At 44.2% G+C, this 25,439-nt stretch overlaps 1 protein-coding gene and 1 long non-coding RNA gene across 10 annotated transcripts in view; one reads left to right on the forward strand and one right to left on the reverse strand.

The window, feature by feature from the left end:
• RNF157 (ring finger protein 157) overlaps positions 1–25,439 on the reverse strand; it is a 69,554-nt gene that overhangs the window by 22,997 nt on the left and 21,118 nt on the right. For all 6 annotated transcript variants that reach the window (XR_006723274.2, XR_012499649.1, XM_074343740.1 and 3 more), the window contains exon 3: positions 3,931–4,019. Coding sequence is in view for 4 of the 6 variants with exons in the window: in XM_074343740.1 (XP_074199841.1) it covers positions 3,931–4,019 (89 nt within the window). In the remaining 2 variants the exon portion in view is untranslated. The remainder of the gene's footprint in view (positions 1–3,930; positions 4,020–25,439) is intronic.
• Positions 12,164–23,415, forward strand: LOC105065626 (uncharacterized). 4 transcript variants are annotated; one of them, XR_012499653.1, is made up of 3 exons: positions 12,191–13,946; positions 15,010–16,311; positions 19,694–23,415. It is a non-coding gene; the product is annotated as an uncharacterized LOC105065626 (long non-coding RNA). The 4 variants fall into 4 exon arrangements; XR_012499652.1 differs by having other exon boundaries at positions 12,229–15,051; positions 15,987–16,311; XR_012499651.1 differs by having other exon boundaries at positions 12,236–16,311; positions 19,694–20,231; positions 23,187–23,415.

Consider the following 25,439-nt stretch of genomic DNA (forward strand, 5'->3'; position numbering starts at 1 on the left):
ACTGGGCACTTACCTGCATATTTCTAAATAACATGCTGGGGTCAGTTTTTCGGTTTGAGGCATTCTCTGTTGCCTTCTTACCATGGAAACGAGGCTTGCTTTCTCTTTCCTCACCCTGTTCCACGTAGGGACCCCCGCCCCCACGCCGCCCCCGTGTGATGCAGCCTGACTTTGTTAGCTCAGAACATTGCTGTCTTCAGGAATGTGATTCTTTCAACATTATCTACGTTGGGGGGGGGGGTTGTGGCTCAGTGGTAGAGCACACACGTAGCACGCACGAGGTCCTGGGTTCCATCCCCAGCACCTCCATCATTAAAAAAAAAAAATCACAGCTCAGCCATAGAGCCATCTCTGATTATATTTTTTTCCCTGCATAAGTTTTTCGTAGCATTTGTACTCATTTTTTTGGGAAGTTGCTTAGTTTTCTATGCACTAATCACTCATTGAAACCCAAATTCTCTGCCAGCTGTCTTAACCTCTTGATGTTCTGAGCATTCTCGGCATCTTGTCTCTTTGGGCAGGTCTTTCTGGAGCCCTGTGAGCTGCTCCATATGCACCCTGGACCCTCTATACCTGCACACTGCCTCCATCCTCGAACCTCCCGGGCCCATCACTCTGTGAGTCCCTTTCGCCTCTGTCCTGGAGAGCTGCACGTTCCCTGTACCTCCTGGCTTCCTTTTTCCTGGGTTACACTACCATTCTGCTGGAGCACAACTTCCAGTAGCTTCCTGAAAAGGGGTGTGTTGGAGGGATAAGATTTGGAGAGTTTATTCTCCACTCACACTTCATGGGAAGTCTGGCTGAGTAAATTATTCTAGGTCATAAATACTTAAAAAAAATTTAAAAAGTCATTTCAAAGCATTGCTGCGTTATCTTCCAGTTTCCAGTGTCACTCTCAAGAAGTAAGAAGCCATTCCAATATTGCTGACCCTTTTTCTCTTTGATACAGAAACTCCTCTTCCTCATCCATAGTGCTGGGCACTCGGTGGTCCTTTGTAGAAACTCTTAAATCATGTGTGTCACTGGTGACTCCTCCCTTCTGAATTCTCCACTCTCTCCAAAACTGTGAGTTGGATGTTGGACCTTCTAAATGGATGTTCTATTCTTCATATCTTTCCTCTTCTATTTTCCGTATCTTTGCCTTTTTGCTCCACTTTCTAGAATGTTTCAACTTGTCTTCCTACATTCCATCGATTTTTTCACTTCTGTGTTTTTAAGTTCTGAGAGCCTTGTTTTTGCTCACTAAACGCTTTGTCACTGTGTCCGTGAGATAAGAGGGCAACATTTTCTCTGTTTTCTCTGACGCTACCAATCAAGTTCTCCTCTTCCTGCACAGTTCTCATTGCCACCTTTTCCCCCGTTTGTTTGTTTTGTCACTGTCTTTCATATGATAGGCGTTCCTTATACACCTGAGAATCTTTGGTTGTCCGCTCACATGTAAGAAATTTAAAACCTCTGCTTGGAACTGAGTGCGTGGCAAGGTGTGGGGACTCATTTGTATCTGGTGAGGAACCTCCAATACCAGTGTCTTTGGTCTTCCCACCCGGGCGGGTCTGATCGCCCAAAGAACAGTTTTGCTCTCTTCTGACAAAGGCCTGGCTGCCGGCCTTCTGGGGGCAGAGTTGGGGGTGGAGGATAGGCTGGAGGACTCAGTATCCAGCAGTCTACCACCACCTAACCCCCTGTTTGCAGTGCAGAGTCCAGCCCTTAGCTGTGCCTGGGTCCCCCAAGTCCAGACACCCTCTGTTTTAACTTCCCCAGTCAGCACCACCTGCTCGCCTTCTGCCGGAGTGTGGGAGGTGCGAAGGCAGTTCCGGCCGCACAGTGTAAGGTGAGGGAGGGCCATGAATACCTCTCAAACAGACCTTCCACCAATTCCCCTCCTTTTCGCCTCCCGCCCCCCTCGCCCCCGGGTGTCCAGAGGCACCTGGAACTGCCAAGTCCTGAGCCTTTGGGGGGAAATCACAGTATAAACTGGTGATTCTCCGCTCTTTCTTCTACTTGCTCAAGATTCTGATTTTCCAGGTCTAGTAAGTTACTTAACATTCATCATCTGTTTTCTAGCCTCTAAAATTTTGTTCCTGACACCGTCTTCCCATTCTCCCAATTCTTGTGGATTTATGCATTTTTTGTCTGCTTACAGGATGTCTCTTTTTCTTTTTTTCCCCATCGAAGTACAGTTGCTGTACAATACTACATGAGTTACAGGCACACAATACAGTGAGTCACAATTTTTAAAGGTTGTCTTCCATTTACAGCGATAAAATATTGGCTGTATTCCCCATGCTGTGCATCTGCTTGCAGCTGATTTTAGACCCAGTAGTTCGTGCCTCTTGCTTCCCTCTGTATCTAGAAGGCTCCTCCCCCTTCCCTCTCCCCGCTGGTAACCATGGACTTACGCTTTTTAAAAATACCCATTATTATTCAGTGGGGTTTTGAGAGGAAGCAAAGGAACACTTCCACCTTTACCTGAAAATCTGAGAATCAGAATTTACTCCAGTCCCATCTTGGAAAAACAAATAAAAACACCCTTCATCTTAACATTTACTGAACACCAAGTTCTTTCCCTTGTATCATCTCCTTTAATTTTGGCCACAGCCATGAAAGGTAAGTTCGGCTGTCACTGTTTTACAGGGAGAAGCCTGAAGCTCAGAAACTTGCCCAACAAGCAGTCGTGAAGCTGGGAAGCAGACTGGTCTTCTGCGTCCCAGCCAGGTCCTCTGAGCACAGACAGCGGCCCCACTCTGTTCCCGAGCTGCAGCCAGGCTGCCACGTCCGAGGCCAGGACCTCACAAGGGCTTGCACCCTGGAATCCATCTCCCTCAAAAGCGCCAGCAGGCCATGTGTGATGAGAGAACAGGTGGACAGGGGAGCTGACAGCTGGCAGGCTCCCGAGGCCCCACCACCTCCATCTACTCCGATGCTCACAGGAACCCCCCGCCGAGGCTGTGGCTGCAGACTCTTCTGCAGCCAGAGACGCACCCCCTTGGCTCTCTTGTCCCCGAGTTGACCCTGGGGTGGGAGCAGTTGGGGAGGCAGTCAAATAACATAAAAAATTGAAAGAGACAGACAGAAAAGAGCTTAGGGGCAACTTAGGCTGGGAAGAAGAGATTTTAGGGAAATGGGGAGTGACTGATAATGAGTATGGGGTTTCTTTTAGGGTGATGAAACTGTTGCACAGTTAGAGGGCAGTGATGATTGCACAACTCTGTGAATAACTAAACATCACTGAACTGTATACTTTAAATGAGTGAAGAATGGTCTGTGAATTATATCTCAGTAAAGTGGTTATATTTTTTAAATGATTGGAGAGGAATAAACCTCCTGATCTAGACAGGCATAAAATGGTCTCTGAGTCATCTTCCTTATCCATTTAGAAAAATGTGGGACCTCTGCTTTGTCTGAACCAAATCTGTCTCCCCAGGGAACCAGTGAGTCTTCATGGACAGACATGCTACCTGGATGGCAGCATCGGCTGAAAAATGACACTGTCTCAGGGGCAGCACGAAGAAGGAAGATGTTGTGATAATTAATACTGACAGCTGGGATTCAACAACAAACCCGGGGCACCACGAGCTCCCCAGAGGAAGGGCATATGAGATTGCAAATGTAAAGTAAATAGAAGCAATAAAATAAGGGTTTCCTGTGCCAAGTTCAAGTATCCCATTTTTACATAGGCTTGTTGAGGTGTCAGCAAAATTCACTCTCTCCCCCAACCACTCTTTTTCTGACAAGTTCATCGGGGAGAGATACTAACGACGGCTTCCAGGAAAGGGAACGTGCTTCACAAACGCAGACTATCACGAAGAATTCTGAGCACTCTAGGCCCCGAGACATGCCATCCAGGCAGCTCAGGACCCGGGTCTGGCAGAAACTGCTCGGGGAGCCTCTCTGCGGGGAGTGGAAGAAGGACCCCAGCCGGGAACTTACTTGACGAGCCTCAGGGTGTCCTTTCGGATGTTGATCAGACTTCTCAGAGTCTTCACTGGTTCTTGGGGAGGAGGGGCAGCGTAAGGAAACTGTGTCAGAAAGAAAGTGGGAGAAGACAGGGTGTTTAGAAAGACCCATAAGGGCCCCTCACCGGTCAGGGCTTCAGGGTTGACAAAGAACAGCCTTTCGAGGTGCAGGGAGGGGTCACTCCCTGCAGGAGGACACAGAGGCCCGACCAGTTAAGTGAACTTGGTCAAGGTCACACCTAGTGGCAGAACTGGGATCCGATTTGGCGTCCAAAATGCTATGTTTATCTGCTTTTCCCATTAGATGAAGCTTATCTGAGTCAGCATTCAAAGTGTGGGCAACTAATAAAAACTCCCACTGAAGTTCCAAATACCAAGGGACGCACGGTGGCTGGTGGCCGAGTTAATCACAAAAGGCTTTTCCACCTGACCTTTCACAACAGGGAGCCGGACCTGCAAGGATTTTCCTTCAGGGAAGCCACATGGTGTCTGAGGAATTTAGGAACTGCAAACACAAGAGAACCCCATCACGTGTACAGAGCGGAGGCCTGCAAACAGCGAAGAACAAATTTCCTCCGCAGCTGATCATACAGAGCAGAGTTTTTTACAAGACGTGAGCCCAGAGCTCTTTGGGGGTCATCAAAGGTTTGTGGTTGTCCATCGTTTACCTTATGCTTTCACTCTCTCTCCCCCGTTCAGACATCTGTGTATCCAACAGACGATAGTGAGGAGATAAGAAAAAGGAAACAGTAAAAAAAAGAAAAATTCACAGGGAATTGCTTTTAGAAGATGAAGAGTGATTTGAAATCTTCCCGGTAGTCTTACAGTGTAATTTGGGCAGTAAACGTTTTTTACATGTGAGTCACAGGAAACCTACTAGCGTTTGGAGTTTTGCAAAACCGCGGTCGGTGCTCCCAGCTCTGACGTGCCTGCGCCCAGAGCTGGTTTCAGAAAACAGAACGTCCACACAAAACTCTGTGCCTTCACAGATTTTTGCTGACTGCAGCTGCTTCACTCAGGCAACACAATCGAGCCTACGGTACATCTCATTTTGTGTATTCAGTGTGGTTGCTGGTACTTCACGTGTACGAACGTGACCTTTAAGAAAATACACTCACTCCAAGGGGGAGGGCGTAGCTTAATGGTAGAGTGCATGCCTAGCATCCAATGAGGTTGTGGGTTCAATCCTCAGTACCTCCATTAAGATAAATAGATAAATACATCTAATTACCTCTCCCCCAAAACCAACCAAGGAAAAAAATACATTTAATCCAAACTATCAGATATGCATTCAGATTATCTGCTTTGTGAGTATTATACAGTAACATGTTACTTTTTTATTAATACCTTAAACATGTATTCTTTTAAAATATGAGAGTTGGTGTTTCTGATTACAAGGCAATACATGTTCAAGCAGAAAACTGGAAAAACACAACAAAGTACAAAATCAGCCATAATTTCACCACTCGGCGATACCAAAATTAACAGCGCAGAATGTTTGTTTTCAGACAGGCACCCGTCCATTCACTTCCCTCCGCCCTCCCCTCCCTCCACATCTGTGCATGGTTTCACACTGTACATACTGTTTTGTCATCCCTCTTTCACTTAGAAAGTTGTGGCAAATGTTTTTAAAGTCTATAATTTGACGATATAACCACACACGTTAGAGACACGGGCATACTTTCCTCAATTCCACACTATTCAACGTTTTCAGTTGGTTTTCCTTTTTTTATCTTTTTCACTGAGATACCTGTTGGGGTGAAGGTCTTGTCCCTACGTTTCTGCCCACCTGTTTGATGGTTTGCTTAGGGCAGATTCCTAGAAGTGGAATTACTGGATCAGAGAGTAAGCAGAGTTTTAAGACTTTAAAAAATACGTTGCCAAATTGTTCTCCCGAAAGCTGATTCTAATTTTGCTCTCCTGCCTGCACTGCACCAGGAGGCTTTTAGACAGGAAAGCTGAAATCCTCATTCAGATCCCATCTGTGGCCCATTTCTACCCCCACCCCCGCCCCACTCTGCTGAGCTGTCACACTAAAAGAATTGAAAACAATTTTAAAATAAGCTTAAGCAAAAAGTAATTAGGCAGGAAAACCCGACACAAATGCTCGTCTATTCTAAAGCCAAAATAAATGACTTTGGGATTAACATTTTTTTCTGGAGTAGCGAAGTTAATCATATTCCTTCGCACGGGTACTTGGAGTTATCCATAACTCCTACCTAAGTTAACAAAACAAAACAAAACAGTTTCTCCCCTCACTCTTTGCACTTTCCCCTCCACATCCTCCGCCATTAAAAACAGAAAAGTGGAAGGAAAGGGGGGGGGGGGAAGCTGGAGTTCTTTGTCTTCCACTTAGAATATCACGTTTGACGATGACTAGCAATGAAATGCAAGTTATTCAGTGCTCAGGGAAAGGTGTCCGTGGGGTCACCTGTCATTCTCTTTTATAAGTACTATCCTTTCTAGTATAATAAACCCACTCCTACACTTTTGGTTCTTCTTACCCCGTCCCCCTCCCCCAAAAGAAAACAGTTGAAAATCTGTTTTGGAGAAACTAATCCTGTTTGTAAAAGGCTCCCACCTACCAAAGCTTCCGTCTTAGTGGCCTTTCACTCATTCAATCAGAGTCGACCAGCACCACTCAGGGCCAAGGAGTAAGGACAGACTTAAACCAGAAAAGATGGGGTCCTGCTCTTTCGGGAAAGCAGCATTGCAAGGCAGATGACATAGTTACACAAATAACTATAACACTAAACAGAGAGAAATGCCAGAAAAAGGGCAATGATAAGTGAAGTGATTGCTTCTGGCTGAGGTAATCTGGAAGGCTTCATGGAGGAGGTGGTATTTGATCTGGGATCTTGAAGGATATATGTAATTTGTAAATTCAGAGATGACAGGGAAGATCGTGAAAACCGCAGGAACAGAGGCAAACTGAAGAAAATGTTTCTCTGCTCTTAGAGTCGCCCCCCCTTCCTCTCCAGGCCAGGTTAGCATGCCGTGACTCTAAGTTTCTTCGTGATCTTCGCTTTTTCAAGGTCATTTATTGAGTCCTTACTATGTGCCAGGCACTATGCTAAGCATATTACATTCATTATCTTAGCTGTCCTGGGAACAATCTTGTGTGGTGGAGATGGTCATCCCCTTTTTGCAGATGAGGACCTTGAGGTAGCAGGAGATTCAGTAACACCTCCCCAAGCTCCACAAGTTTTAGGGAGCAGAGTCGAGGTTGGAACACGTTATACCTACACCTTTCTCTAATACGCTCCTGGATATAAGCTTCTTCATCTAGAGATGACTGGAGGATGGAAGTACTAGTTAGTCACAAATCTGAAAACACAAACCTATGTCTTTGCCCATTCTTTTCTCTTGGTAAGGCAGCGACGAACTTTTCCGCTTGTTTACAGTACCTCCTGAAGACACGCGCCATTACTCTGCTATATTTAAAGCAAAAGAAGCATCTTTTTTCAGTTCGAAACCAGAAATTTCACTCCTATGCTAACAGATACGTGTGACACGAAAGCAAAAGCTCAGGAAGGACTCAGGTCCGAGCATGTGCCTGCAGCAGCCGCTCAGCCAGCATGCACCGTGCTCAGAAGGGCAACCCGAACTGTTTCTCGGTTCACGTCCACAGAGTTTCCACTTGCTTCCTCGTGACCTCGGCCCTATGTCTACTGCATTAAGGAGTAAATGATAACAAGAATGATCAGACAGATGGGTTTTCTTGGAGGCAAGCGCCCTGGCACAGCTAGGCCAGTACCCGGAAGAGTAGCCTGTTCTATGCTGTGCGCGGCAGGCCAGCAGGCGCACAGCTGGAGGCGGGCGGGCAGGGCTCCTGCAGGCTGAGTCCGGACTTCATGCCTAGCTCAGCACGTGCCTAGGAGATGCTTCCTGTTTCTCAGACATCATCCTGGAGTAAATCAATTCTAACAGCCTTATAAAGGACACCTAAAAGTAGCTTCAAGAAATCTCTTTCACTTCTCGTAACAAAGACAGGCTTTAAGTAAAGACTAATGGACAAAGAATGAAATCAAGTCTACTCGTGTACTTAAGAACCAAACCTGCCTGGTCAGGACCTTTACGACAGAGAATGCTACCAGAAGAAAGCCTTCTTAATGGGGTAAAATTTGGGTAATTGTTGCAATTACAGCTGCCAACGCCCGTCCATGAAATAAGAAAACATAGGGAAATGTTTACTGCAGACCTACTATGTGCCAGGCATCACGCCGGGCTCTTTATATATATATATACACACATGTGTGTATATATATATATATTTTCATTTTACTTTATTTAACTGTGGCAAACTATACATAACATGAAATGTATCACCTTAATCATTTTTAAGCACACTGTCTGGCAACAGTAAATGCACTCACATGTCCTGTGTTACCATTGAGTTCTAGTTTAGATACATTCTCACTTAATACTCTAAATGCTCACAGAGGTGTCTGCCAGGCCCACCAGACTGTGAGCTCTTGGAGGATGGTTTGACATGCAGGAGGACCTTAAAATTATGTCGGTTGACTGGATAAATGAAGAATATCAGTATTAACATCCTCATTTTGTAGATAAAGAAACTGAGACTCAAAAGATTCCTGTGATTATTGACGGTCTCAGGACTAATGAGTAGCAGAACCAAGATTTGAACCCACAAGCAGGATTTGAATCCAAAAGCCATGCTCTTTCTAACTGCAGCTGCCTTGGCAACGGCAGGGCAAGTCTACAGGTTGTGCTGATGCCGGGAGCGTTCTAGGCACCTGCATGGGGTGTAGGGAGTCTGGAGGTTAAATGCTCACTGCAAAAGGTACCAAAACCTGCTCAGGTTCTAGAAGCTTGTCCTAAGTCTCTGGATTACACCCTTATGCTTAGGGAGCGGTCCGTACAAAAGTATACCTAACGCCACACTCCTTTCACATTTTAACAGGTGTATCTAAGGTCTTCTCAGAGGGAAACTTTCTTGGAACACAGCGTGACAAAATCCTTTGTTTGTAAGACCTAACCGCACCTGTAGAAGACACAAATGCACATTCAGGGCATGACCGCGTCAGGGAATACTGTCCACAGAAGCCGGGGATGTGTTATCACTGTTCACCTTCTGCCCAAGATGCTTGAATAGCATGTGACTGATAGATATTTCTAAAGCACAGTGGTTCCTCCTCTACATTATTTTCAGAGAACACAGATATTTACCCATTCATTCAAGCTTCACGATGCCCTGAGTGCTGGGCCAGGCCTGGGATTCAGTGATGGACCAGGCACAGGTCTCTTAGTTCTGTCTGTAAGGGGCCCCGCCCCATGACAGAGCTTGCATCTGGGGCACTGCATTTGGGTACAGTACCCACCCCCACCCCCTGCCCACCCCGAGAGTGGTCTCCTTGTGTCTGTACTGAAATACACCGAAATCTCAGAATGATTCAAATCCCAAGCACCTCAAGCCCAGGATGGGAGGACAGTCCCTGTACCGCCAGAGGCACTCTTTGAATGGGCCCCACGGGGGTGCTCATCAAAGCTCTGTGTGAACACCCAACAAGCTCCTCTTTGGCCTCTTATCCTGGTGGTCATCAGCTTCCTTTTACGTTTTCCTTACATCAGCAAAGTGCCACCTGCTGACCAAATGTAGAACTGCCAGTTTTTTGGGTTTTTTAAAAATTTCTTTTAGAACTGCCAGTTTAGATGGAACGGAAGAACACATTGGAGATAGTGTGTGTGTACATACACGTATATATTTATACACACACACATATATGTGTGTATATATCAACCAGATATCCTAGATTTTATTTGTTTAAGTTTTTTTGTTTTGGGGGTTTTTCTTTGACAGGGGGTAATTAGGTTTGTTTATTTATTTACTTATTTTTTTGATAGAGGTACTGGGGATTGAACCCAGGACCTTGTACACACTAAGCTCTCATTCTACCACTCAGCTATACCCTCTCCCCCAATCCTAGATTTTAAGCCATTCTAATTTCAAATATTTTGTTAAAACTACTCCCATGGCTGCACTCACATTTTTGTTGTAGAAAATATGGTCCCAGTGTGTATGAGATCACAGGATATCTTACTTCAGTTATAAATTCTTGGGCAATTCCCAAGAGTCTGTAAAAGGTACTAGAATCCATTCATAAAACTAACTAATTTCAATAAATAGGTTTTTAAGAATGTAATTTGTTAACATTTGCTATTAGAGTCAGACCTGATCACACATGTAAGTAGCACCCTGGATGTGGCCACTGGGAGCTCCCCCAGTTGGCTCTGTGTCCTTCTCACGGGCCCCCATCACTTTTTGAGTAGTTCCTTACTTTCTGGCACCACAAGGTATTCCAGATTCATCCTGTGTTTTTCCTGTCCTCTCCCTGGAATCGATCATGCCTCCAAGGAGCCCTGGTTCCTTTATTAGAGAAGTCTACTTCAGACCATCATTTATTCACTCATCTTTTACTGATGAACACTTGGTCTGTTTCCAGTTTTCACTACTACAAATGGTGCAACAAACATTCCCTGAATGGACACTTAATAGGAAAAAAAGGAGGGGGAATAAAAGGAAAACAAATGAATATGCCCTAATGCAGCTTTTACTTAGGAAAGAAAAAGACCCAAGTGCCAAAAATCTGCTTCCCAAGAGAAAGGAGATTGTTTTAGACCATGTATGATTAAAACAGAAACGTACTCATTTTATACGTTAGCAGACATGTAATATCTGTGTTAAAGAAACAAATAATAGTTAATATGGAAATCTACAACTGGGGGTCATATGAACAGCTCATTTACATAAGCTCTTGCTTTTATAGATTTTAGGGCTTTTATATTTAAATTTCAGTTCCTTTTTATTTACTGCCTGGTTATTTTCTCAGCTTTCTCGACTTCCTCTCTTCTCAGCTATGTAGCGTGTCCAGGACTTACCAGTGGATATTTTTAGACAGGTGATGCTTTAGGACATTTTTTTTTTAGACCAGTGTCAGGAGAGAACAGTGTACTCTCCGCTTGAACGCTGTGAAGTGGATACAAATTTGCCTATTTAACCAGCTGTAGCCCTGGGACAGACTGTTTTGTCCCTGCTGCAGACCAAAACGTCAATGAGCTATATTTACAACAGTAAAACCCCTTTTCACTAATTTTCCATCCAACCCTTGTGTGGAGTCAATCACCAGGGTAGAAAGACTAGTGACCACAAAGCTAACAAGATGTGAAAAGACATTCTTTTCACTCAAAGATGTGAGGGAGACACCAAGAGGGTGTCACAAGTTAACTTTAACTCGAAGATGTTCTGTGTTCAGGTTTGGTTACCAAAGGAATCCATCCAAGAAGGCAGTCTGTTTATAGTCTGTTAACTCCTCCATCCACTAGGTCCCCAGGAAGGGTACACGTAGGACCAATGTCCTGGCTGTGTGACATCACACCTAAGGCTGACCGGTCCGAAATATTTAAACCCTTCTGTGAATATGCCCAATTAACCGGTTCTCTCTGTTCATCCTGACAGGTGTTAGGAGCATGAAAGACCCCCCACAGTGAAAAGCACCCATCACAAAATCGCCCAGATCTCTCTCTGCTAATGACCATCACAGACCCATTTTCTCCCTCCTTTTATGGTTCAGGTCTTGTCTCCTATTGCTGGGGAGTACTCAGACCAGGCAATACGTTCAGTGCACTCTGACATCAAATGCACGTGCGGGGCCGCGTGTGCTACTTTGATGAAAAGTGAAACTTACTCAACTTTCCGTTCCCCCTGACTGAAGCCTCAAGATGCAGACCTCCCAGCAGGCTGAAACCCTACCCAGTCATACTGTGCTTCTACACTGAAAGTACCTTCTTCAAGAGGAGCTGCCTTTACAAAGGATTCCGCCTAACACCAGCTAATTTTAAGGAGAGAATTAAAAGGGGAAAAGAAGTGCTTTTAGTAAAGCAGACACAGTCATCTTTTCCCTCCAGCAAGTCGGTAAATAACGACTAATGGTCAGAGAAAGGACTCGTTTCAGACAAGCGCTCCATTCTAGACTTCCAGATTTCACCTGGCCGGAAGACTCGTCACCTAGCTCACAAGTAAGAATCCACTTTTAAGCAAGAGATCTTGAGGTGCCTACTACTGTATGTAAAGAATATGCCCAGAGAGGTAAGCAACAGTATCAGCCAAAATAGGTATTTTATAATACACAACATACATTTTTTCCAAAGAAGAGTGTGAATGTTCTAATGCCACCGAGTGTTAGTTTCCCAGCCATTTTTTTTTCAACAGAGGCATTTTAAACAGGCTAATTCTTAAGAAAGGCAAGTGGACCAAAGTCTTCCTCAGTCCATATTTCAAAAACAAAAAAGTGGAAGCTAGTCTTCAAGTTGAAAGGCTCCAAGGTGCCCACCTGTGCCCCTCCTGAAATATACTGACTCCAAAACTGTCTATGGAAGATCCAAAATCAATTATAAGAGTTGTCAAGCCTCCATTTCTCATATTCCTGGAAGGAAAATATGTTCTGAAGTCTATTACGCTAGGAATCTCAGCTTGGGAAAAAGAATAATAGTGTGAAATATAGAAACAGTTAGCTTTATTAGCCAATCAGATACAGCATTCAAAGTGCAGGGAAGGTCTGTTACTTTGGCCAAGCTACATATTTGAAGATACAGCCCTAGGCCTAGGAAGGCCATTAGTGAATCAAAAACCCTAAGGAGATTTTATTTTCTTTAGTTAATCATGAAATATGGAAACCCCATATAATTAGAATAAAGTTGCATAAAATAAAAACCTATAGCATACGTCTGATAGTTTTAATTTCTAAACTGTTAATATTAAGATCTGTCTTTTGTGGCTAATTTAAAAAGGCGACATCTGCTTCATTCTGCCCTGCTAAGCTTCCGAAAGTTTTGAGAGCTATGATTATGCTTCAGTCACCCCTTAATAGCAGTGAGCAGCCAAGGATGTAAAACCAACTGAAGTACTTCCTCCAATTTATATGAAAGTCTAAGTTCACTGAAATTCTGCATAACATGAAATCTAGAGCTAGAACTATATTATGTTCCAGATGGTGAATCTCAGAGACAGAACACAAACATTTACAATATATCATGTTCAGAGTCCAACTCCAAGCTTGATTCATGCCGCTGGCTCCTCTCTCGTCCTGCGCTCCATCCTCACGCCTTCTTTGACCTCCTACCTGAGACGTCTGCATCCCTCCACCTGTTACCTATCACCTCTCAGTCCATCCTTGTAAATCTCCACTCCTTGAACCACAGGCTTCAACACCTCCAATTTTCCGACTCTCAGCCACCACTTCTCTGTGGCACTTCCTCCGTTTTACTGATTTCCTGCATTAAGACCCTGGGCTTCTGAACATCTTTCAGGGCTTGTCAGAGGTGACTTCAGTTCACCAAGAATAAATAGGTGTCCTAGTGTTAACCATGAGCTTTCTGAGACTAAAAATAGCCCAGTTCCAAGTTTAAACATAGTGCAAAGCAAAGATGATGCAACAGACAATAATTCCCCAAGAAGCAACACGTGGCCATACCTCCTAACGCGGTTCGTCTGGCTCCGAGGTTTGTAATTCTCAGCCTGGCCAATGAATACAAAGATTCTTTAAGCACTAGTTAATAATCTGTCAAGAGAGCACAGCCGCGTGATGAAGTGGGAAGTCAAAAGTTCAGCAAGAGGATTTAGTGACTGGCTTCTAAACAAATAAATTATGGAAAAGGAAAGATTTACAGTCGGTAAACCTGACAGATGCCACTTTGACCACGTGATCAAGGTTGCCATCACTGGTGGTCTGTCAGGAGCTGTGATGTGCCTCTGATGTGATGCAGTAAGAAGGACACTTACCTCTGTGGTATTCTTCCCCCAAGTCCATAACCCTGGTCTAATCACAAGAAAACATCGGAAAATCCAAACTGATGGGAATTCTACAGAACACCTAATGAGTACATCTCACAACTGTCAAGGTCATGAAAGACAAGGGAAACCCAAGAAACTGTCAGAGACTGGAAGAGATGAAAGAGATGTGACCCGCAAAGGTAATCTGGAGCTAAAGAAAGACATTAGTGGAAAAACTGGTGTAGTGCTAATAAAATCTGTGGTTTTGCAAAATAGTAACGTCCCTACGGGAATTTTTAGTTTGGATCAATGTTCCATGGTCGTATGAGGCATTAACATTAGAGAAAGCTGGGCGAAAGGCGTATGGGAATTCTCTATGACTTTTGCAACTCTTCTGTAAATATAAAATTATTTAAAAAAAAAAATAAATTCAGCAGGAGAAATGCTGAGAGGAAATGGAGAACAGAGGATCTCAAAGTGGAAGGTGCAGGTCTCGGCTCCTGCACTGCTGGCTGGGCAATTTTAGACAAGCTGCTGCACCTGACTGAGCCTCCACTTCCTCACCAGTCAAATATGCTTAATAATAGCTGCCTTATAACTTGTCAGATTAAAGATTGTATTAATCAAGGTCCAGTCAAGAAAACAAACCACATCAGTGGTTTTAACAGAGAATTTAATAGAAGGAACTGGTTAAACAGGCACCGGAGAACCAAAACACAGAAAGGGGATCCTGAGTGGACAGAGTGTCCTCAGGAAGTGGCTCCCTCCCCCAGAGCTGGGGGAACCAAGGCGAGGGGTTGGGGTTATCAGATCCTGGGGGCCTCCTGAAGCTGGAGTCACCACTTCTACTAAGCACCTGCGCTAACCCTCCCCCTCTTGCTTTTAAAAATATTTAACAGTATGGCTTAGCAGGGGATATGCACCTCTCGTGTTTAAAAGCATTTAAAATTTCAGTAAATGGAAACTATGGTTAGGGACTACGATCTATTCTACAATTATAACAACCTTTACCGCAATGCTCAGAGCTGCCTTCTAAAGATAAAGCATGGGGCTGATTCATTTCTGTAATAATCAGCGCTACTGTTTCAGCTGAGTGAAGTGTGTGGCTTCAGGGTGCTATTTACATGTACCCAAGCTCTTTGCCCCAGGAGTCTCTGACTTTTATAAAACACTTTCATTACAATTTAAGGCCGTTATGCATCTCTTTAAAAGCTGAAAAAATTAACCAGACTTTTCTTTGAAATGCAACACCGATATCTACAGTTTCCCGTAAGCTGGGGCGGACTCTGACAACAGGAAACAGAGGTGAGAGTGTGCATGCTTAGTTTCAGTATGTTTCAAAGAAATTTCGAGGAAATTCCTACAACACAGATGCTTTAGCTTCACTGCTGAAAACCACAGCCGATCTTGGTGCCCTGGTTTGTTAAGAAATACGGCATTCAACAACAAACCAAAAGTTGAAGCATTTAGCAGCACTTTCCAAGTCAGCAAAACTTATGTCAGAGAGTAAAGTTCCTTTCTCAGAGCTTCTGGAAGCTCTGTCTACACTTCATTTATCACTTCCCCTTTGTGTGTGTGTGTGTGTGTGTGTAGCTTCCTGCTCTATTATAAATTTGAGGGCAAAATCTATGTTAGAGAAGTCTTTGTGTCACCCAGTATCAATAAACGGGCACATGGAGAAGGTAAAAATGGCTATTTGTAGCATGGCTATATGAATAAGGTTTTCAGAACAGTACAGTGTGTTCACATGGTGACCCTCTGGACTTTGAACATCTGCCCTAACTGGCAGGTTGGCACAATTAATACCCACAAAATAACTGAAAAAACACACAGCCACGTGTTTTTTAATAAAGGATTTGTGGAGCAATATTTATTTTATTTTATTTTTAAATTAAAAAATATTTTCTTAGTTGAAGTATAGTCAGTTTACAATGCTGCGTCAATTTCTGGTGTCTGGCATAATGTTTCAGTCATACATGTACATGCATATGTTCCTTTTCATATTCTTCTTCATTATAGGGTACTATAAAATATTGAATATAGTTCCCTGGGCTACACGGTATGACCTTGTTGTTTATTTTATATATGGTAGTTAGTATCTGCAAATTTTGAACTCCCAATTTATCCCTCCCCATCCCGTTCCCCCTACCCCCCCCGTAGCCATGTTTCTTTTCTCTGTCTGTGAGTCTGTTTCTGTTTTGTAAATAAGTTCATTTGTGTCTTTTTTTTTTTTTTTTTAGATTCCACATATAAGTGATATCATATGGTACTTTTCTTTCTCTTTCTGGCTTAATTTACTTAGAATGACGATCTCCAGGTCCATCCATGTTGCTGCAAATGGCATTACTTTATTTATTTTTTTTACGACTGCATAGTATTGTGAAGTAATACTTATCAAGTTTAACTAGGAGCAAAGACCCTCTGGCCCTGCCAGTGAGCTGTGTGCAAGACTGAAATGGAAGAATGAAAACAAAATGATTTAATAAGGTGGAGGGGACACAAGGAGCTGGAAGATCCAGGGTCCTGCCTCCATTCTGGCACCAACTCTGGTGTGTGAGACCTCAGGTGAGCAATTTAACATCTCTCGGCATCAATTTTCTTATCTGTAAAATGGGATTAAACAGCCTTTGTCTATCACGTAGGGTGATTAAGACCAAATTAAAAATGTTTTAAAAACCACACAGTGCTGTGAAAATACAGGTGATCATTACGGATTATCATTACTGATGATATTACCTTCTTTAAAGAATTCTCCCTAAAATGCAATTTTGAATATTTGGAAAAAAGAACGTACAAATGAAACATCAGCAGTTAGGTAAGTATCTCTTACCTATGAATCCCAAAGCACTTAGAGTGAATACAATTTAGGATATACCTCATTTTGCTGTGACCAGGAGAATTACTGTAAATCTGCCACCCACCCTATTAGAATTTAACCTCTTTGGAATGGCAAATCCCCCCTTGGGAGGCACGTAAATTCTTCCCACAGTGACTGGAAGGCTCTGAGATTCTCAGTTTGTGATCAGATGGAAGCGGAAGACACGGTCTAAAGTCAAATGAGAGCTGAGCAAGCTCACCTCTTGTCTGTTCTGACTCTGATGGTCTAATGAACAAACGTGACTTCTGGACACGATCCAAAACAATCACAAGCCAATGAGGAAAACAAAGCACAGGTGGAGACGGGCAGCTCCCGCCCTGCAGTGAGACCTACGCTGCTGGGAGCTGGGCCTGACCGTGCTGGCTGAGGGCGGCTGGTGCAGGGGCAACGCTGACTTGCCACCCCTCCCATGGCCACGTGCACACACGGCATCTGGGGGCCACGCCGACCACCTCTCGTTTACACAAGACAGACAGGAGCTCCCCGGGCCACATGGAGAACAGGCCACGGAGAGAGCACTGGCATGTCTATGAACCACTCATCCATCCTTCCCAAGACCTTCCTTTTTTTTTCCCCACTTAAGTCAGGTTTATTGAGGTATAATTTACACCCAGGAAAATTCACCCATTTTAGCGTACCATTCTATGAATTTTGATAAGCACATACAGCTCTGTAACCACCACTGTAGTCAAGATACAGACTATTTCCATCACCCCCAAATGTTCCTTCATGCCCTTTTGTAGTCAGCCCCTCCCTGCGCCCCGAGTCCTTGGCGATTACTAACCTGTTTCCTATCCCTGTAGTTTTGCCCTTTCCAGAATGACAGGACACATTCTTTCCAATGGTTAATGAAATAGCCAAAGGCCTCACTGAACTCTGCACAGGTCATCGTGTGTTCATCTGCCCTGTGAGCCTCTCGAATATATTAGGAGGGAGAAGCCAGGGTCTGATGGGTACGAAGGGCGGTAACATTCACTGCCGCGTGGATGACCCTGCAAGCTCTACCAAAAGCAGGTTGCGTCTTCGTGGGATGTGAAGCAGCTCTTCTGCATCCAGAGACCTCTTGCTTTAAACTGTCTCTATAAAATACCCAGGCTTCCTCTTCCATGATTGTGTAGTACTAGACGCAACCAGGCTTCCTTCTGGTTTAGTTGAACTTTTGCGATTAAAAGAAAACATAAATTACTGTAGCTGAAATGGAATATAGATTCAAAAGAAAATTCTGTTAAGCTAAAAAGCTTGAGTTTCCACAGAATGTTCTTCCAGCCCATCACATTTGGCTTGACCTCATACTGAGTTATTTTGTGCCTAGCAAAATACTCAAGTTTTATTGAATTCTGCAAGAACCCCTCAAAGCTTCCTGCATAACATAAAGTGTGAAGCACATATAAATGCACAAGAGGTACAATTAAGAGCCCCACAGCAAATCTAGAGTGAGGGAAACTGCAAATCACCTTCTAGCACAACACAAGATCACATTACAGCTTTTTTTTTTTAATTAAAAAATTGTTACAGATGGAAAATCCTTGTCCTGTAATTTCAAAGCCTCAATTATGTTGTTTATTCATTCCCTTTTTACCCTATGTAATAAATTATATCTTTTATACTAGATATATAAGGGGTTATTACCAAATTTTGAGATGTAGTTTGAATAAATGATGGAAAATTTAAAGTCAAACAGTGCTTCCCAGCTTCCCATAGGCACAGATTTGAAAATTTGAAGAAATGAATGTAAAGGCTTATGACAGCTCCCCCTCCTACAAGTTCCTATAACAGATTAAACACCGGTATTTACCTCTGCTCCCTTCTGAATTCCCACTGAAGTGACAGTAAAGGGAGTGGGAAGGAAGAAAAAAGTATAAAACCACAAGAACAGAGAGAATGGGAGAGGAAATAACAAAAAGAATTGGAAGCTGAAACACACACAGACAAATGGAAACGGATTTAGGAGAACAGAAAAGGCTGAAATTCCAAATGCCAGAAGGATAATTGTGCCCAGAATCCCAGAAAGGCTTAGGAATTGGAGGCAGCTGGTCCTCCTAAAAGTGCGGGAAGCTGCAAAGAGGAGACTGGGGAGGTCTGAATGAAAAGCATTTCCACTCCGAGATCTTTTCCCAGACACCACGTGGTCAGGAGACCACCTGTCCCCTTCTAACAGAAGACTGGATGTTTACCAAGGAGTAAGTTAGAGGATCTGACAGTCCCAGGGACGCCGGGTACGGCTGCGGGAGGGGAGCTCTTTGAAAACAGGGCTAAGTCAAGGTCCCCATACAGAGGCTTGGAGGCTTGCTGAGACCGCCCTGCCCCTTCCCCGCTCACCTCCCAGAACGCTGGCAGGCAGGCTTGTGACTCGCCCCCCTCTGCACACCCCCACCCCACATCACCACGCTGGATATGAGTGGATTCTTCACTGGAGAAACAAGACACGGTCACCTGATTTACGACAAAGGAGATGCTGCAATGCCGTGAGAAAGGATGAAGTGGTCTTTTCCACAGCTGGTGCTGGGTCAATTTAAACAAAAGGAAAAGAAGGAAAGGAACTTTGGCTCCTACTTCACAGCACAGCCCACAATCAATTGCAGATGGATGGCCGCACTAAATGTGAGAGGTAAAACAAGGCTACGTGAGGAAAACCAGCACGTCTTCATGATTTGGCTATTTGAAATTTCTTAAACAGGATACAAAAAGTGTTACCATGTAAGAAAATAATTGATAAATTGGACTCTATTAACATTTAGAACTTCTGTTCAACTAAAGATCCCACTTAAGAGAGTGAAAAGGCTAAACTTCAAAGTTGCTAAGGTTCTAGATCTTAAATGTTCTCACCACAAAAAGGAAATAATAATTAGGTGTCCTGAGGGAGGAGTTAGCTAACACCTGGGTGGTAATGTATCAAACCAACAGGTTGCACACCTTAAACTGACACAGTGTTATCTGTCAATTATTTCTCAATAAAAATAAATACATTATGTTTAAAGAGAGAGTGAAAGGCAAGCAGAGACTAGGAGAAGATAGTTGCAACATATTTTTCTGAGAGGACTCATGTTTTCTTATTATTTCCTTACTCAGAAAGAAAGAGCAGATGAGCCAATAGAAAAGATCTGAACTGACATTTCACAAAGGAGGGATCCAAACGGCTGATAAATGTATGTAAAGTGCTCAACCTCATGAGTCACCAGGAAAATGGAAATTACTTCTGCACACACATCAGAACAGCTAAAATGAAAAAGATGGAAACTGCTAGGTGGTGGGGACTCCAGATACTCCTGGTACGTGTCAAGTTGGAATAGTCATTTTGGAAAGCTGTTTGGCAGTTACTGCCACAGCATACCGAGCGCCCCAGCAATGCCACCCCTGGGCTCCTACCAAATATGCATACGCATGCTGAACAAAATACCTACAGTGGAGTTAGTGTTCACGACAGCACGATTCTTTTGTCTTTCTTTCTTTTTTCCCCCCTTTTTTCTTTCTTTTTATTGAAGTGGAGTTGATTTATAATGTTGTGTTGGTTTCTGGTGGACAGCATAGTGACTCAGCTATACATATATTCTTTTTCATTACAGGTTATTAGAAGATATTGAATGTAGTTCCCTGTAGGAACTATACAGTAAGACCTTGTTGTTTATCTATTTTACATATAGTAGTCTGTATCTGCTAATCTTGAACTCCTAATGTATCCCTCTCACTCTTTCCCCTTTGGTAACTATAAATTTGTTTTCTATGTCTGTGAGTCTGTTTCTCTCTTGTAAATAAGTTCGTTTGTATTTTTTAGATTCCACATGTAAGTGATATCATATGATATTTGTCTTTTGCTGTCTGATTTACTTAGTATGATCATCTCTAGGTCCATCCACGTTGCTGCAAATGGCATTGTTTCTTTTTTATGGCTGAGTAGTATTCCATTACATATATATACACCAGATCTTCTTTATCCAGTCATCTGTTGATGACATTTGGGTTACTTCCATGTCTTGGCTGTTGTAAACAGTCACAGCATGATCCTTAATAGCTAAAGTGCCCAAACAACAGAATGCCAAAGGCCTATCAACAATAGGGTGGAGAAATTACAGTTGATTCACACATGGAATCCTATACCTCAGACAGGTGAGTCTCACAAATGTTCTGAGTGGAAGGAAGGGGACAAACAGACACATGTCATGGCTCCACTTACATCAAGTTCAAGCCAGGAGAGAAGGTGGATCGTGTTACCACGGGTGTGAGTAGTGACTGGAAGGGGGATGAAGGAGAGCTTTGGGGAGCTGGACATGTTCTATTTCTTGATCTGGATGCTGGTCACAGAAGAGTGTTCCATTTGTGAAAACCAACTGTACACGTATGATTTGTTCCTTTTTGGTGTATCTATTATCAAAAACATACTTTTTAAAAAGGACAAGCCAGCCCTATGTAATGGATCTAGAATGGTCTCCAAGATACACTATTTGATTAAAAAACAAGGGCAGAAGTGTGTACAGGATGTGCTGCCCCCCTCCAACCAGGTCTGCGCTCCCATCCCCCAGGGGCTGAGAATGTTGGCCACAAACAGCCCAGAGCTACACCTTCTCAGGAATTAGGAACCAGAGTCACCTGGTCTGAGAATCCTCCCAGTTCCTCCCTCCTCATACCACCGCAGGGCAGCCCACAGCCAGTGACTCACTGAGGTGGTTGGGGGGTGGTTTAAAAAGGCCAGCCCCTCTCCTTGAGATGGGGGGATTCTGTGGTACAAGCTGTACTCCAAAGCTTTCTCCAGGGACCAGCTGAAGCCAATCTCTGCCAAGACCACGCTGTTGCTTAGTTTTGCTCCCCTGCCCCATCTGGCGTCTGCTGTCCTCCTTCTCCAGAGAGCATGCCTTCAATAAATAGTTTTCACAAAGATCTCCAACTCATGTTTGCTTCCAGAGAGTCTGACTTAAGCCAGATGGTATCAGAAGTTGCCTAAGGAAGCGGACTCTGCAGGTGGAATTTTGGGGGTGGGTCCTCACGAGCCAGATGGCAACAAGGACCCGTTCAGGAGGGTGACAGTCCCTGGGGCGCTGTCGTAGTGCCATGTGGGGCAGGGACGCACTGGCTGGTTTAAAATCTCTGGTACAGGAGGCGCGGAAGATGTGGCTACAGCAAGGACTGTGGAATTGGGTGGGTGCTATTAAGGGCTGTCCCTTCATAGAAAATGGAAAGATAGTCTCAGATGCAGCAATCAACAGTTTAAAGCCAAGTGTGACAGTCGGCCAGCCTAAAAACACTCACGTACCCCAGACAAAGGCCCTAACTTTAAGGAATGGCAGAACTAAAAAGAAGGCTGACTATATATAAAAATAGATCAAAAACCCCACAAATTTCTTCTGTATAGCACAGGGAACTATATTCAACATATTGTAATAACCTTTATGAAAAGGAATATGAAAATGAATACATGTATGTATATGCGTGACTGGGACATTGTGCTGTACACCAGTCATGGACACATTGTAACTGACTGTACTTCAATAAAAATAAATAAACATTTAAAAATTAAAAAAAAAATAAATAAAAAGAAGGCTGAACTCAGTCAGCCAAGTGTACTAAGTCAAAGTCAGGGCCATGATGGAAAAGAGTGAACTCCAAGGCCGGCCATGGGGATGTCTGTGTCTACTTGAGAATTGTGAATCCCGGATTCCCTAGACTCTGCCTCTTATGCTGATTACCAGCCAATGTGGATTCTGCCTCTCGGATCAGGGCCCTCTTTCTCGTTCCTACTGTGACCTGAGGTCAGACTTCTCTCAGCTCATTTGGGGAACTCGTTCCCCTGATGCTCTCACAACCCTCCAAGAGGTGGAAGCAGCCCAAGTGTCCAATGGCAGATGAACAGATAAACAAATGTGCTCTATACACACAATGGAATATTATTCAGCCTTAAAAAGGAAGGAAATTCTGACACCTGCTACAACCTGGATGAACCTTGAGGATATTAATGCTCAGTGAAATAAGCCTGTCACAAAAAAGACAAATACTATAATATTCCACTTATATGAGGTCCTTAGGTTGAATTCTTAGAGACAGTAGAATGGTGGTTGCCAGGGGCTGGGGGGAGGCGAAAAGGAGGACTGAGCATTTAACGGGTGTAGAGTTTCAGTTTTGCAAGATGAGAGTTCTGGAGATGGGTGTAAAACAATGTCAGTGTACTGAACTGTACTCTTAAAAGCGTTAAGATGGTAACATGTGATGTTATGTGTATTCTGTCATAATTTAAAAAAAACTGAAAGTGAAAAAAAAATATTGAGAAGATGATTTATTGAATTGAGCCAGGTGGTCACCTCTTGGGAGAGCCCAGAAGTAGGGAGACCTGTATAATAAAGATGCTATTTTTAGGGGGAGAGGGTGTAGCTCAGTGGTAGAGCATGTGCTTAGCATGTATGAGGTCCTGGGTTCAATCCCTAGTACCTCCATTAAAATTAAAAAATGAGAAGAAGAACGCTATTAAAAAAAATCTGTACATCAAACTGTCTGCAAAGCCCTAAACCATTTCAAAAGTAGGAAAATTCATTCCCTTGTTTGGCTCTTTTATAGTCTGGGTTTTCTTTATCCTCAGGTTGTTAAAAGCAGGCCACAGCCACACTGAATCTGAAGTTTCTAAAGGTGAATCGTTGCCGGTTCACACCAAGAGGACGCCACCCGGCTCCATTCCTCATCACGCTTATTCTGATTGTTTTCTCATTCTCCACAAGCCCACATCCACTTCTTAGCACATCCCCGCCCCACTCAGCAGACCACACCCTTCCTGCGGGTCACTGAAAAAAAAAAAAAAATGGAAGCCATTATTTTATGAACTTCCTTAATTTCCCTACTGCTATATATTCTCCTAGACCTACTTCCTTCCTGTGTTCAGCAGTAGTGCTGCCTCTGTTTTTGAAAAAGATTAAAATGCTTTTAATTAAAAAATGGAAATATGTGGGGGAGGGTGTAGCTCCAATGGTAGAGCGCATACCTACCACACACGAGGTCCTGGGTTCAATCCCCAGTACCTCCGTTAAAATAAGTAAATTAATAAACCTAATTACCGCCCTCCAAAACAACGAAGGAAAGAAGCTAGCAGGCAAAAGGCCAAAAACCCAATTACACACACACACACACACACACACACACACACACACACACACACACACACGAGGCCCACTCCCTCCACGGACTCTAGATTGCACCGTGGCACCCAATCCCCAATGTGGCTGTATTTGGAGATGGGGCTTTGGGGAGGTAATGAGGGTTAGATAAGGTCATAAGGTGGCATTAGTGGCTTTAAAAGAAGAGAACGAGAGAGATATCCGTCTCTTTCTGCCATGTGAACACACAGCAAAAGGTGGCCACCACAAGCCAGGAAGAAGGCCTTCACCAGCAACCTCCTCTGCCGGTACCTTGACCTTGGACTTCCCCACCTCCTGAGAAATGAGTATCTGTTGAGCCACCCACTCTGTGGTAGGGCAGACTCCTAGGCCCCTAGGCAGCAGACACCAGGGCACTTGTGACCAACCTGCCCAGTTACACCGAGGCCTGGGCACAAACCAACCTGCAGACAGAACACGTGCAGAGCATCCCATTTAAGTGGTAGCTGCCCACGGGGGCCGCTCCTCCGTGTCCTCTGCCTCAACTCCTCCCTTCCCCTCAACTCACACTGCCCACAACTCCTGAACCCGCAGCACCTTTACTTCTTAACGCCACTCCCCTAGCTCAGCCACTCCTCTAGCTCAGCCACTCCTCTATCCCAGCTGCAGTAAACTACTGCTTCCTAACTGCTCTCCGTATCTCCTCTCCTTCTGATTCACTCCACACTGCGAGCTGATTTAAACAGTTAACTTTCTAAAATGCAAATCAAATCGCAATAGTTGTCATTGTTGGAATCGTCAAAACTCTTCCTGCAAGGTAGGTATTGTTACGGATGAGGGAACAGAGGCTCGGGGATGGCCATGCCTTCATCAACACCACAAAGCTAGTCAATGGCAAAGCCTCTCATGACTGTGACCTTCTCTACGGCCACAGAGAGGAAAGTATACACTTCTCGGTTACAACACTCATGGCCCTTCAAACATGGGTCCAATTTGTCTTTCCAGCGTCATCTTCCACCAACTTCCCTCAGGATCCAGTCCTCACAGCCTACTGGCCATTCTGGAAGCCCGACGTGCACTTTTGCATCTTGGTGTTTCCTCACAGTGCCTGGGAATTCTGCCTTAGCAGCACTTGGGAAATCCTGCTCACCCCTCCAGGTACAAGGGCTCACCTCTCAGAGCCCTGGGCGGAGGGCATCCCCTCTCCCCTGCACTGTCAGAGCACTAGCCCTGTCTCTCATAGAACTTACCACGATTCATCACAGTGAGGGGCAATCTGCCTACCCCACGATGCTGGAGCTCCTCGGGGCAGGGGCCAAGTCCTTCTCAGCTCTGCATCCCCAGTTGCCATCACAATATATGACTCACAGCACCATGGACCGAATGTACAGCACCATAGCTGACACACAGCTCTATGCATGCAATTCACAAATGGAAATGCCACCAAGTTCCTTTGAGTAACTGGCTCTCCCTGCACACATGTGAATAAAAGGGTTCAGTGCCCAGGAACTGGAGTGAAGCACAAATTTGGAGTCTATCTCTATTAGGGGTAGAAAGAAAGCCCATCTGAGTACGCCTTGTGTTTAAGGCCAGCAGTGCAGCCAGGCTGCAGGGAGCGTGAGGAGGGGAAAGCACGTTCCCAGGGCCCCGGGGACAGCTCACACAGAGGATGCGGGGTGCGGGAGCTTGCCTGCAACTCAGCTGCTTCCCCTCAGGTGAGAGGAAAGATCTGAATTCACGTAGAG

Source organism: Camelus bactrianus, chromosome 16, assembly GCF_048773025.1.
Source record: "Camelus bactrianus isolate YW-2024 breed Bactrian camel chromosome 16, ASM4877302v1, whole genome shotgun sequence".
Lineage (NCBI taxonomy): Eukaryota > Metazoa > Chordata > Mammalia > Artiodactyla > Camelidae > Camelus > Camelus bactrianus.